The 14,197-nt window shown below is 45.7% G+C and overlaps 1 protein-coding gene across 2 annotated transcripts in view; it reads right to left on the reverse strand.

The window, feature by feature from the left end:
* Positions 1 to 6,751: 6,751 nt before the first annotated feature.
* Positions 6,752 to 14,197, reverse strand: part of LOC109310869 (rho GTPase-activating protein 20-like) — a 50,922-nt gene continuing 43,476 nt past the window's right edge. For both annotated transcript variants that reach the window (XM_019536200.1, XM_019536201.1), the window contains 4 exons: positions 13,908 to 14,017; positions 12,814 to 13,003; positions 12,040 to 12,157; positions 6,752 to 10,947 (listed from right to left, as the gene is read on the reverse strand). In XM_019536200.1, coding sequence (XP_019391745.1) covers positions 9,212 to 10,947; positions 12,040 to 12,157; positions 12,814 to 13,003; positions 13,908 to 14,017 — 2,154 coding nt within the window. In that variant the 3' untranslated portion in view covers positions 6,752 to 9,211. The remainder of the gene's footprint in view (positions 10,948 to 12,039; positions 12,158 to 12,813; positions 13,004 to 13,907; positions 14,018 to 14,197) is intronic.

Consider the following 14,197-nt stretch of genomic DNA (forward strand, 5'->3'; position numbering starts at 1 on the left):
ACCTCACAACTGTTGCTAACACCACTTGGAAGCATGTGTGGTTTGGGGATGGATAGATAGATAGATATCTATCGAGGTATATGTGCAAAATGTTATCCATTATTACCCATTTTCAAGCACTGCTGGTGTAAGATTACTTCTAGGGCAGTGGTTTTCAACCATTTTTCATTTGTGGGCCCCTAAAAAATTTTGAACGGAGGTGTGGACCACTTTGGAAATTTCAAATGGAGATGTGGACCCCTTTGAATTGTAAGTGCAGTTATTCACATACCTTTGATTGATCATAGTAATCTTTTGTGGACCCCTTAGACATAGTCTGTGGAGCCTCAGGAGTCTGTGGACCACAGGTTGAAAACCACTGTTCTAGGGCATGTCTATATGGCACGATATAGTGCAATGTAGGGATACCTAAGCTAGCAGGATATGAATGATTTGGGAGGTACCAGAAGCAGTCTTGCCATGGCAGTGTGGAGAATCACAAAGCCTAATTTACTTTATGTCTGAGCAATGAAGTTCTGTGCTACCACCCCTAGCTTGTTCTTGGTGCTTTCTTTTTAGTGTTGTAGCACGGCAGCTAAGTGCTTAAGGTGCCTTTTTATAGCTTAGAAGGCATGAGTTCAAGCTGTGCTCTAAACTTATGTCAAAGGCCCCCCTCAACTGTAAACGGGTATCTGCTCATTCAGAATGAGGAGTCAAAAGTAGCTACATACAATGCTGGTCATATCACTGCCTTGCATGCTATTGGCTGAAAAACTGGTGTGCCTTCACTGCAGCAGTCCATTGAACCATTAAGCTCAGATGACCCTTCCTTCCTTTAGAATAAGCTGGGCTTTTTTGTGTGCTGCATCACAATGCACACTATAAGCATTCCCTTAGATGCTGGGCCTGGGTTGTCGTTACACTCGTTTCTACAAGTACAGATCAGTGCATGCGGCTGTTGCTAGTTGGTAAATGCATGAGTGCTTTGGCTGCTTTGTGATATGGTTATGTGTGGGTAATCTGTCTGTGAGTGATGATTTGTTGTTGCAGGGTTGTTTCTGTGGTACTCTAGCCACTACGCTAAGTTGTTGGACATTGTTCTTTCACGGAGTGGGGGAAAAAAGAGTAATAAACACACTGGCTGGAAAAGATAAAGGGAATATATTTATCAAACCAAAGTGAGGCAATGGTAGTCTTATCTGGGGCCACCATGCTGCCTCTTTAAATTTGCTAATGAATTTAACTTATTTTGAATTATTTTCAGTGACTTCTTGTGAGACAGACTTGAAGGCTCTTGTTCTGCTTTTGGCCAGAGCTCTGGATCTAGAGGTTCTGCCAAAACTTCCTGTTTGGACTGAGAGCTGCCCAGCAATTGGACCAGTTTAAAATGCCTGGAGCATAAATGAACTTCTCTTTCGTCAAACACAGATTAACTCTTCTTTTAGTATTTATTGCTTTCACCTGCCTTGAAAAGGGGAAATAATTTCATTGTAGCTTCCGTAACCCGAGTGGTACGCCAAGATGTACCCCCTCTCCAGTTGAAGGGATCAGAGCAGGTGCACGAGCACTGTGGGGGGTGTAGGGACCCTCCTTCCCTATTGAGCAGAGCCAGATCACCAATGGGGACTTAAACATACACCATTTAATGAGAGAAACTGTGGTGGGAAAGTAACATATATAAACCAGGGGATATAAGGGACACTACAATACTCTGAGGGGATGGGATTCAATACATTTTAGGCATTCACATTCATAGACATATTCATCTATTTAACCAAAGACAGGTTTAACAAAATATAAAATGCAAACAACACAATAACCAATACTGATTGACAAAATACAAAATGCACAAAATACAAAACACCAAATAACAAGAGATATAGGGTGCAGGTACCTGGAGGGGGAAAGCGCAATGACCCCCTCCACTCCAACAAGAATTTTTCTCACCCCTACTTGACCCTTTTATCACCCTCAAGGTGCCCTGAAGAGCCAATCAGGGGACATGGAGGGTGAGTCTCTGGAGCCTGATTGGTGAGGAAAGGGAATCCCAAGCCCTCCAATTATCTTTTACCCTTTCAAAACCCCTGGGCCAAAGCACTACCAGCTAGCCCATCATACTTCTGTCTGTCCCTCAGGATCCTTCAAAAATTGCAGTTCATTTTAGAGCAATGTTTGTATTTTATGGCAGCAATCCTTTTCCTTCGCTGGGATTTTTTTCATTAAGATAAATATCCCTGTATCACCCGTGGTATCCACCAAGAGGAACTATTTTCTTCAGTCTTCAGCTGTGGAAAACCACCAATGCTGTCATAATTGTGTTAGGGCCAAGCATGGGATAGGCCATTCTACACCAATATCTTGGACTTAAAGTGCAGGCTTAATAAAAGAATAGCAAAGAACTTGTAGAGGCTCATTAAAAGACTGCTAGGCTATGCATAAAGCCAGGCAGCGTGAATACTTCTGGTTGCTTTCCCCATTCAGTGAAATTTATGATATATGTGGTGACACTTTCACAGCAGTGTGAAAGGTCCAATTCTTTTCTCTTGTACCTGCGTTGCAGTCAATAGACTTTGGCACAAGTGTGGATATTATAGGGGGAAAAATGAAGGATGCTGTCAGGCTCAGCATGTTGATAATGAGCAAGGAAGATGGTTTTTCAGCCCCAGTGGACTGCCTGAAATCTCCCCTAGGGTTGATATTCTGTTACCCTTTATGCACCCTTTATGGCAGTTTTCCAGACATATGTGGTATTTTTGGCACATAGGCGTAGTTTACAATTATGTTACCTATTCCATATGGCTGGTTAAGCATCCAAAGGGCTACTTGCCCAGCAGGATATGCTTGGGTGAGGCTATGTATATGAGTGTGAGTACTGGTAACAAAACAGAGGACTGTCCCATGATTTAGATCACCTTGCAAGCATGAGACCTCATTTCTAAGCTTTCATTTACAGGTGGTTTAACAGGAAACTCTCTGGCTTCACAGCACAGCGCTCTAACCATTGCACCTCAGTTTAGATTTTCTCCACAGCCTTCCTCAGTGCTCCTTTTGAAACTGAGCGTAATAGGTAACTGGATAAAATGGATGGAGAGTAGTAGGGGAGTTTCTGCCCCACTGGAAGAATGGGTCTGGAGTATAATGCTGAGTTTACTCCCTTCTAGGGCAGCAGCCATCTCACCAAGCCACACACTTCCTAGCATGTTCTTTCTCCTGCCTGACATAGCGTTTGCTTTTGCTTGCCAAGGCAGCTGGCTTCAAAAGGCCTCTTGAGAGAGTCCTGGATGATGTTTGATCCGTACTGTGGTGGTTAGAGCACTGCGCTAGTAAGTAAGAGGCATACAGGATCAAATTCCCCCATGTGAGTGGGACGTAGAAGCTGGGATAAGAGCCTTGATCTGAGCAGAATGTTGTGTCTTATACACACCGAGCGTATGCACATATGTACCTGTACCTGCCCAGCCAGTGCTTGGCCTGCTGGTCATCCACAGCAGCAATGTGTATATGTATGTGTCCACACAACACAGATAATAAACTGCAAACTGGTATAAATACAAACGTGCCACTTACTGCAAGTGGAAAACTGCCTTCTGGGGTACAAGGGATAATGAGATTTGGGCCTTGTCAGGTCAGCTATAACTTAGCATTGTTATCATCTGATCATTGTTTAGCGACCTCTCTAAATTGAACTCATAGGTCCTAGTTCAGATACTAGTCAAGAAAAGTTGATACCACAAAAGCTCAGTGGTAGACATGGTTTCTGTATCAGCAGTCACAGCAGAGTGGGGGGTGAAGTGCCGGATAGAGGAAGGTTTATTCATGATCACATAAGGCCAGGCGCAGAAAAGGACTTGACCTGCACTGCAAATGGAATTTAAGCACTGAATGGAAGTGAGCGATCCACAAACCCTGCTTAACCATGTAGGCACCAAAGTCTGTTTTATGGTGAAAAGTTACTCTGGTGCTCTTCTGGCATTAGCCTGTTTTTTAGGGTAAGCAGATTACTGTGGTTGCCCTCTTTGCTTACTCCTTAACTACCCAGTACAATATTAAGCAGATTAGATTCGTTCTGTCAAATAAATTGTTAATTCACTCTTGCATAATGATAATGATTGCAGCAAGAAACAAAATGAAGAATGAGAAAATCAAAATGTACCAACAGTCAATTTGTCTTTTTTCTTTAAGCCTGGGGCTGGCATTTTTTTAGCCAATTCTCCTTCTCTTGCAAGTATATGAGTTATGGCTGGCAACTTTCTCATCAGTACTCTGCAGTTGGCCTTTTCAGTTGAAATTAAACCAACACTGTCTTCCATGATCTTCTTATCTGTGGGTCTGAAGATGGCTGACGAGGCCGACTTGGGATCAATAGGCTCTGCTGCAACTCGGGCACATGTTTCCTTGCAGGGTGGCTGGCTCCGGATTCTTGGCTCAATCTGCAACACGCTGTTTCTGTTTGTCCATCTCCTGTTGTCTTCATAAAGTTTCAAAGTTCTGTAATCCTTGTAGCAGACTTTTCCACCATTTGGGGCTGTCCTGGGCGATAATCACCCACAAGTTGATGTCAGGGTTGTACCATACAGGAGACGTCTCCTGAATGTTGTCAGCAACCAAGACTGAGCCACCATAACATGCGAATATATGTTTGTTAAGTACATTTTTAAAACTGTCATTCTCCCCTTTTGATATATAGTCTAGCAAGGTTTGTGGATATGAGATTGTGGCTTTCGCTCCTGAAGCCAACTGCCTAAATCCCTTTGTGGATCAGGTCCTTAATCCCATTGTATCAATTTCCTGTCTGTAAAATGGAGACAATAGTACAGGCAGTCCTCAGACTTACGACACAATTGGTTCCTGAAAACCGTGTCTTAAGTTGAAACGTTGTAACTCACAACCAATTGCCCCACAGGAAACAACGTTATAAATGGGGGATTGGTTCCTGAACCAAGGCCTGATACACTATGTTCACCCAAAATAACCCAGAATTTTGTACAGTACTCAATTATATAAAATAAATAAATGTAGCTATAGTACTTGTCTATATGAAGTTATGTATTTGTATTGTAAATATTCCAGATCTGGGGGTCACACGTCCCTCCCCCACCTTCCCTATGCCCTCCTGGACAAGTGGCAGGAGCTGCCAGACAGGCTGCAGCTTCTCCTGCAGCTGCCCAGCTCAGCCCCGACTGCCTGCCCCAGCCCAGTGCGAGCAGCCAGGGGATCAGCCGGATGAGCTGTGGCTTCTCCTGTGGTCGTCCGGCGCAGCCCTGGCACTCCTGCAGCTGGGGGAGCAGCTGGCCAAGCTGCGGCTTCTCCTGCCACCCATAGACCCGCTTCCAGAGCCCGGCGCAGCCCCATCTGTGCAGCGTTTGCCCCTCCCCCTGTTCCAGCCCCAGCTTCCCCCTCCCGCAGAGGCCCTGATGTGTCCCGCCACGGCCCTTTCCTTCCCCTTCCTCTTCGCCTTCCCCTTCCAAAGACAGCTGTATCCAGCATTCAGCATTGTAAAGTTGAAACCCATGTTGGAACGTCGAAACCCAGGTGTCAATTTACAAATGGCGTAACTGCGGTTCATCGTAACTTGAACTGACGTAAGTCGAGGACTGCCTGTATAGTGATTTGCAGTCAGGGTGCTATGCTGCTCTGGGGTGTCATGAGATTCTTTTAAGAGTGGTGCACAATATTAGTACTATTAAGTGTGCAAAAAATCTTCACTGCCATGCATTTCCATTTTCACAGACTTGCAGTTTGTATACTGGTTTGAGCTTTTATTTGATCCAAGAGAGTACACAAACACCAACAGCATCTCCCTATGCCTGAAGAAGGGTGTTTGTGCCCGAAAGCTTGTAAAGAACAATTTCTCCGCTATTTAGTTGGTCTAATAAAAGATATCACATTTTTACCCAAAGAACCTTTTCTGCTTATCTCCTTAGACCAACACAGCTATAACCAACACCTCCCACGTGAGTCACAAGATAAAGCCAGAAATTTCAAATAGGAATCCATTGGGTCAAAAACCATTCTGACCTGTTGTGGTCCTTCTGAGCTTTTTGGAACAAAAGAATTGCTCTATTGCTTTTCTGTAGTCAAAAAGTGAGTGACAGCTAAAAGCTGGGATTTCCAGAGAGGTACCCTGAGTCTAACAAGGGGTGCTTTTAGTCCAATGAGAAGGTTTCTTGAGTCTAAAAAAGGTTGAGAACTGCTGCAATAGCACTTCCCAACTCCCCAGGGGTGAAAGCATGAATGGCACATGCCTCTGGCAGGTGGGGAGGTCCCACAGACCCTGCTGGCGCTGTTGGTGGCAGGGGGTAGGGGCAGTGAGTGCCAACCAGGGATCGGCGACCACCTGCAGGTGCTGCTGGCAGCATCAGTGGCCAGAGGCGATCATGGACTGCCCACAGACACCACCAGCTGTGCCAGCAGTGGAGTGGTGAGTGTCAACCCTTTTGCAGGGAGTGCACTGCCACGTGCAGGGGGTGCACGTGCACCCATGTGCACCCCCTGCATGTCGACCCTGGATGAAAGCAGGTTAATCCGGCCATAGACTTAACTAGCTAAATTGTACTTGTCTAGGCTGCAACACCACTAGAGAAGAGCCCTTTAAGCTGTAGGGGCTGGGCTCCATATATCTGTGCAGGAACTTGCACTGTTGCTGCTTAGCTTCTATACAGAATCAGGAGCAATAGAAGACAGTTGTGCTAGGTCTGGCAAGCCAGGCCATCACCCCTTCACTAGATATTATAAAACTGAAGATAAGGAAACCATAGAAAATCACCAAACATCAAGTGTCAAACAGGCGTGCTTCTTTTATTGAAATAGTTACACCCACAGCTTGGGAAAAGAAAGTGAACAGCTCTTTAAGGAGCATGTGTGAGGGGAATGATTGCAAGTGGTTTGTATTACAATATATACACCTTGCATCACACAAAGGCCATCAAGGTGAGCCAGGGATAAAAGGAACCATAGCTTGTGAGATAAAAGTCACAGGTACCAAATCAAGCTCTGTACACCTTGAAAAATGGGCTATTGCTCTCCCTTGTTCTCTGACAACATGGAGTTTATTAACCACAGTCAAAGAGTGCTGAGCCAGCTGCTTTCTACTGATTGCAAGGGGGTGTTGAGTAGACTAGTCAAGGTGACATGTAGTCATTGGACATTTCTTCTTCATCTGCATTAGGGTCCAACCCTGTGATGTGCTGAGCAGGTCCAGCAATAGGAATCAATGACTCTCAGCAGCTTGCAGGGTCCAGCAGCACAATGAGAGATTAGGCCCTACAGCAGTGAATAGGAATGTACAAATTCCTTGGGCTTTCATTTTCTTTTCTCTTGCTCTCTCCACCTTGTCAAACCCACTTTATTTTTATTTCCAGCAGTGGAAGTGTAGTGTTGGTGGGGGTGACCAATTTGGAAAACTCCTGAGCAACATCCATTCAAACTCCCCAAACCTTTTTAAACTTTGAGACTTTTCCCTTCTATAAAACCCTCTTTTTCCTCATTGCCATTGAACTCATCTGACTACCTCATCTTTGAAGATGGGGCTGCAGCATTCTTAACCTCTAACCACTTTTCCAAAAGGCTAAGGCAGCCTTGTTGAATATAGTGATTTGGATGCTCTGCCTGCCTTTCATTTCCTGGTGAAACACTTGCAAACTAGTTACCAAAAATGTTTCTGACACTCCTGCCAGTTGTCCTTATCCTAATAGCCAGGCCTGTTGCTTTCAGTCTGAACGCTGGTGTTTGTGTTTCGTTAAGGGGGACTTATCTGTCCTCAGAGGCAGCAGTAAGCGCTATCTAATAGCTTGCTCTTTCCTGACCTTCACATCATCTAGCACTTGGAGTAGTGGGCCATTCTCTGGCCAGAAAGGACCTAACTGCAGCATCCACTCAGCAACACATCTTAACTACTTTCACAACCCTTTAACTACCATGCCAAAATCAAACCATATGCAACTCCTCATAAAAGTCACTAGGAATTTAATGAGGATCCCTATGCACATTGCATCTTTTACTACCTTGTTAAAAAATATGAGTTATGAATTTTTACCATCGATTAGGAGCCCTCATGAAAGGATTGTATCCTGTACTAGGATTGTATAGGACCAACTATTCCCAAAAGGTAACAAAGGAGCAGGGCTCCTCAGCGGTGGTGAAGTGTCATAGCTCTCTTGAGGTGGTGGAGCCCTTTCCCAAATATTTGATGGGAAGAGGTGGGAGAGAAGAAAATGAACACACTATAACAGATTGGAAGCCACAGATCTCAAAAACATGCTTCTCACTCAACCCATGAGGAACTGTGGGTGCTTTGCTCCTGAATGCACTGTTCGGGTGCCCTTGAAACCCACCTCAATCATCAGCAGCAACAAACTCCTTCAATTTTGATGAGCCAAACCACAGAGCCAAAGGAAGTTGGAGAAGGAAGAACCAAGCTAACTCTTAATTCAGGGGGAAGCTCCTTGCTCTGGATTCCCATGAATGTCGATAAGAAAAAGATAACATAGTGGAGCTCACTACAAGCTAAAATAAATGCAGGCTGACACAACACTTTGCTTCATATTCCCGGGTTCTTTTGTAAACTTAAGAAAACCTACAGAACGTGCTTTGGGGTTAGGGGGAGGGTGTTTTAATTAGGGTGGCTCCCAAGAGCCACTCTAATTAAAAAGCTCACAATGTCTTGCACATTCAGTGTCCCGCATTTCAAAATGGTGGTAGAAGCACTTGAACTAAAACTCATTCAACGAGGCTCATTGGATGAGACGCTGCAGGACGCTGAAGTGCTTTAATTAAAACGCTCCATCTGCTCTGATGCAGTCTGACCAGCGCGAACTGGAACACGTGCAAAAGTGTTGTATGAGTTTGCAGGTTTGCCGGCCAAACCCCTTCACGTTCCTGTGTGCACCTGCAATTCTAGGCAAAACAACAAGGAGAGCCTGAAATTTTGAGGGAAATTCTTTGTACAGTTTTGCTAATTTAAAACTGGGGGAGGATTTAGGCTGTACTTAGCCTGCTCCACACCTGTCAGTTAAGTTCCTTCTGTAGAAAAGATAGCAAAGAATTAAAAAAAAGAGAACGACGACAACAGCAACCAAACCCAAACTCCAACATGAATTGCACATCTCATGACTTTACACTTATTGACCCATGCAGCCTGTTGGGCTCTTCACCCCTCAGTCATGCCTCTATAGAAGAAGCTCCACAGCACGCTGGAGAGAGTCAGCAGTCACGGCTCCCACTCATATTTTTCCTACACAAACGTCTCTTCTGCGAACGCCACTGCATCACACTCCTCTGAGGTTGCAACTGTGCGGGGCTGGCTCCTCAGCCACTCCACCCTGCTCCGGATGAGCTCATTTTCCACAGCTTCTGCCTCTGCTGCATGGCAGGCCTTGACCTCATCATGCTTGAAGTACTCCCTGACGGTGCTGCGGATGGAGGCAGGGAGGATGATGCGGATGGTGTGACTGAAGGTGTTGATGCTTTTGCTGTGGGTTTTGGCCTGTGCCTCTGGTTGTGCCTCCTCTGCCAGCTCCTCTGGAGGGGAGGTGGTCTGGGCGACCTGTCTGTATTCTGCCTGCAGGGAGTGGTTGGTCCATTCGTGATGGTATCGCCTGGAGACTGACTGCAGCACCAACGGGGTGTTTTGCCCGTAAAACACTGTCTGGGGGATCTGCACTCTAACTGTCGGTAGACTCCTGGAGGCGCTTTGTTCACTGCTGCTTGAGTTGCTGGTGCTGAGGTTCACAGCCAAACCTTTCTCTTCCTGCTCTACTGGAGACCCTCTTGGACTTTCTGTATTTGGGGCCATGTAAAAGGTTATCTTGGTACGCTTCAGGCTTTCCTGTCTGGACACCTCAGAGCCCTTTATCTCAATGTGCTTCCCTGATTTCTCTCTGTGCACTTGCCGGCTGATTGCAGAGGAGCTTTCGCTGTCTTGGGTGTGGGTGCCATGGCCTGCGTCATGATTACACTCTTTGAAATAACCTTCACTTCTTGTGTGACAACCTTGTCCAGAGAGCCCTGTACTTCCCATCTCTCTTTCCTCCCCTTCACTGCCACTCTCATTTAGCAAGCTTCCCACGGCACCTCCATTGATGCGGGTAAAGCCCTTTACTTCCCCAGTGTTATGGCTGCACCCTATGTCCTTTTGCTCATACTCATTACAAGAGTCCAAATTGCAAGGGTTCAAGGGCAAAGGAGAGGTTAAGGGCTTGTGCCACTCTTTCTGGGGCTGCTTTGCTGCCTTTGGAGATAAGGCATAGAGTCTGGCAGAAGTGCCGAACATGAAAGGCAAGGAGGAGACATCTGTGGGGCTGAAGGCTGAAGACTCTGAGCAGTAGGAGAAAGCACTGTCTAAGGAACTTAATGAGGAGGCAGAGGGAGAAGTGGTGGTAGAGGACAGGCTGGAAAAGCTGGATCTATTGGACAGACTGTTTTTTTGAAAGCTCAGCTTCTTCACCCTAGCTCCAGTCTGAGGTGAGCGCCAGAAATTTGGCCTGGTTTTATTAACCCTGGGACTCAGGCCTTCATCAATCAGCTTCTGGCTCTCCAGCTGCAGCTGCTTCAGCCTATGAATGTAGTCCGTGTGACTGTGCATGATGGTGGCATCGCAGCTGGACTGGCGAGCTACTGGCTCGTGGCTCTGGGCAGGAAGTTGAGAGCTGACACAGACACTGGGCTCAGATGAGCACCGATCCCTTGCTGGGCTCAGCGAGCGTATTGAGCCCATGGAGCAGAAGGAGCCCTCCTCCTCCAGAAGGTCATAGCTGTCTGCACTAGCATTTTTCCTGGTTTTGCTCTGGTAGCAGGCTGCGATCTCACTAAACAAGTCCCAGTCTTCCCGCTCTTCGTCAAGTAACAAATCACTGGATGGGTCAAACACAATGTCTGCTTCAGGAACTGGCTGGTGCTTTGGTCTTTCCTGATCACAGGCAGCAAACTCCATCTCATCGGATGAATCATCATGCTGGGCCATTCTAGTACCTGGGGAAGACACACAGGGAGAATGCAAACTCGTACTGTGCTCTTCTATTGAGAACCAGATAATAATCTACAAATATTTATAACTACAGTGGGTTCAATATCAGGTGCAGAGAGAAGTAGCCATTAGGGCTGGGTGAAACGGCACTGCTCTGTTTCTACTTCAGTTTTGAGGTTTGGATGGAACAGCGTTTTGTTCTGAATTTCATTCTGAGTCAAAAAAGCCTCAGTGTTTTGCTTCCCCAGCCCGACTGCAGTGCTTAGGAGGGGAACTGAGCCTGGGCTCCCTGCACTGTGATCAGCTTCCCGCAGCCCAGCAGTGAGAGCCAGGGCTGCGCCCCTGGCTGCTGCTGGGAGCACAGCCTGGTTCTCCCCTGTCTCCCACCACCTCGCTGCTTTGAAACCTGAAACGTTTTGAAACTTTTCGACTAGCCTCTTTTTGTTTCGAGACTGTTTCAAAGCCCTTAGTTTCAATTCGATTTCGCTGTTTCGAGCTTGAAATGAGTCGAAACAGTGTTGAATCGAAACAGCTGGCAAAATGTCACGCAGCCCTAGTAGCCACCTCCTGGTTACACAGCAAGTCTCTGGCAGACCTGGGAAGAGACCCTCAGAACTCTGCCTCTAAGACCTGTCATTATTAGCCCAAAGTACGTGTGTATAGTAGAGGCACTTGGATCCCTTCTGACCTTCAAGGTCTAAGTTTAGAGTCATTAGTTGAACTGTTTCATTTTAAACAGGCTACTGTGGACCTGTGATTGGTATGAGTATTTTGGTGACAAGTCACATAGTTGCTGGTTATCCCTTTGAACTGAAAGGACTAGAATAGTTCAGAACCGTGGCAGAGGTAATGAGGATGAGGGAAGAGACAGGCACGGATATGTGCACAGCACTGTGCTTATGCCCTCCAATTTCCAGGCTGAGATAGGCAGGGAGCAAAGGGAAAAGTGTAATGGGAAATCAGTCATCTTCTCTTCAGTGTCCCTTGGATAAAGGCATGGGAACTGTAGTTTTCCCTTCCAGAGGTTTTTGACCACTGTTATGAATTATGAGACATTTCTGGAGAGGTGCCAAGAATATGCCATCCCAGAGACTTACCTAGGGAGTCCTCTGAGCCTTTTGATTTCTCTTTGTCTGGTCTTCGAAACAATGATGCAATATCCCCTCCAAAAATTTCTGCTGAGTTTTCAATCAGAAATTGCACTAGCATGGCCACCTGCCAAACAAAGAAGTCACTTAGATCAGTTCAAAGAAAACATTTTCAGCTATACTGGGCAATTCAAAGTTGCCCAAGGTGGCAAGTTGGTGTGTTTGTCAACAGAAAAGCAACATATTTTAATAGAGAAGTTTCTTTTTTTGGCTCAAAAAACAATGAAACACCACTGTATACTGGAATGACGGTGCATTAGTTACAAGAAACTGGACTGCGTGGATGAACAGAGAGAGCAGATACAGATATGGCAAATTCTGTGATCCTAATTATTCTTGCTGTCATCTCAAAAGTGACTGGAAACACCCTGTCCCTATTGAGTTGGTTGTGATAACTAACTTTTTCCTCTCTGCAGAATGGTGCCACCCATTATTAGAAGCTTCTGCTAGAGTACCAGTGCCCTAATCCCAGCTGGATAGACGTTTACTCCCAGTCACTCCCTGTAAAAGCAAGTCCAGAAGAGTCCATTTGTTACAGCAGATAATGGCTTCTCTCAGCGCCTCCATGCGTGGAGAAGCTTGGTGGCCACACCACTCCATATGAATTTGTACATGTGGCTAATCTTTTATATTCCTTTTTTAGGTTGAAGGGGAATGAAGCTCATAGGAGGTAGCACAAGGAAAGGAAAGTCATCGGGGCAGAATCCTGCAAAGAAGATTTACCTTCTTTGTGGACCTGCTTTCCTCTTCGGGCCCAGTGGGACCGGGAAGCCACAGCATGTTGGGAGCTATGCAGAGAGCCAGGTTGAAAGCATTCATCTGATTCACTCCTGAATTCTGCTCAATGTGGTGCAGGACTCCAAAGAGGTATCGGAGTAAAAGGAGGTTGGCTTCTGGGAGCTGATTCACCAAGCTGCCAGGGAAAGAAAAAATGCAGAACAAATTGCTTATAAAACCTCGTCCTGCAAGCACCACTTGCTTTCTAAAGTCCCCTTTACAAACCAAAATACAACTGCATTTTTGCAACTAGTCTGGGACATGCTAGTCTGATCCAGCTGCAGCAAATAGGGCTGAGTCACTCCCACTCTACAGCTATGTGGCAGTCCTGTCTGGACATCCACACCTGTCACAATGCCTAGCTATACTGGCACTAATGCCTTTTGGGAAAATGTGGACCTTAGTCCCTGCACCTCCCCTGCAGGGGCACTGGAGCGTCTGGAGGATACATATATAGAGCTGTGCCAGTAGTCCATGGGATAATGCATTCTGCTATGTCCTAAGTTACAAAGATCTGTAAGGAAGGAATCTGTGGCTTAAAAAGCCTGTACTGAGCCAGTGAGAGAAAGAGATTTATCGTATGGGACATGCCAGTGCTAATGGACAATCCCCATTCAATGCACTCATTTGACAAAAAGAAAGAAACTCCCCAGGTCCCAATAAGTGTGCCTGGCCAGGGTTTTTCTTTCTGATGTCCATTGTGGCAATCATTTTAACTTTGCACACGCAAAGCAGCTAATTCCGTTAATACCCCAGGACACGACTGGTGTCTGAATGACTGTATTTTCTCTCTGCAAATTCTGGTAATCAGAGCTGGTCATCAGAAAACTATTTTCTCATGAATTTTTTTGTTGAACATATCAACGTCTTTCATTTAAAAAAATTGTTTTGATGAAAATGTTCTGACCATCTATGCTGGCAACAGGCAGGGGCAGTGACATGGCCTAGAGCAATATTAGGAGTTTCCTAGAATAGGGTAAGTATGCTGTGGGACATATTCACATCCCCACCCCCAAGAGCCACTGTGAGCATTTACAAACCTTTTAATGACTTCTATCTTATGTGCTCGATTTTCTGTGTCCACAGCTTCCATCCATAACCCGTGCATGTCTGAGGATAGAACACTGTCAGGTATATTTCGTAGAAAATCCTGAATTAAATATATATATGCAGAGCAGTCTGGTCAGTTTTTAATTTTTTTCACAGTGCATACGTTTTTATTTACAGTAAGCATAAGAAAAAATGAGACACAATACAAATACATGCCTTCGAGGCCTCCTTGCTCCCCATAATGTGCAGCATTGAAAACAGGCCTTGAACTTCTCCTTCA

This window comes from Crocodylus porosus, unplaced genomic scaffold (assembly GCF_001723895.1).
Source record: "Crocodylus porosus isolate Cpor-Errol unplaced genomic scaffold, CroPor_comp1, whole genome shotgun sequence".
NCBI classification, from domain to species: Eukaryota; Metazoa; Chordata; order Crocodylia; family Crocodylidae; genus Crocodylus; species Crocodylus porosus.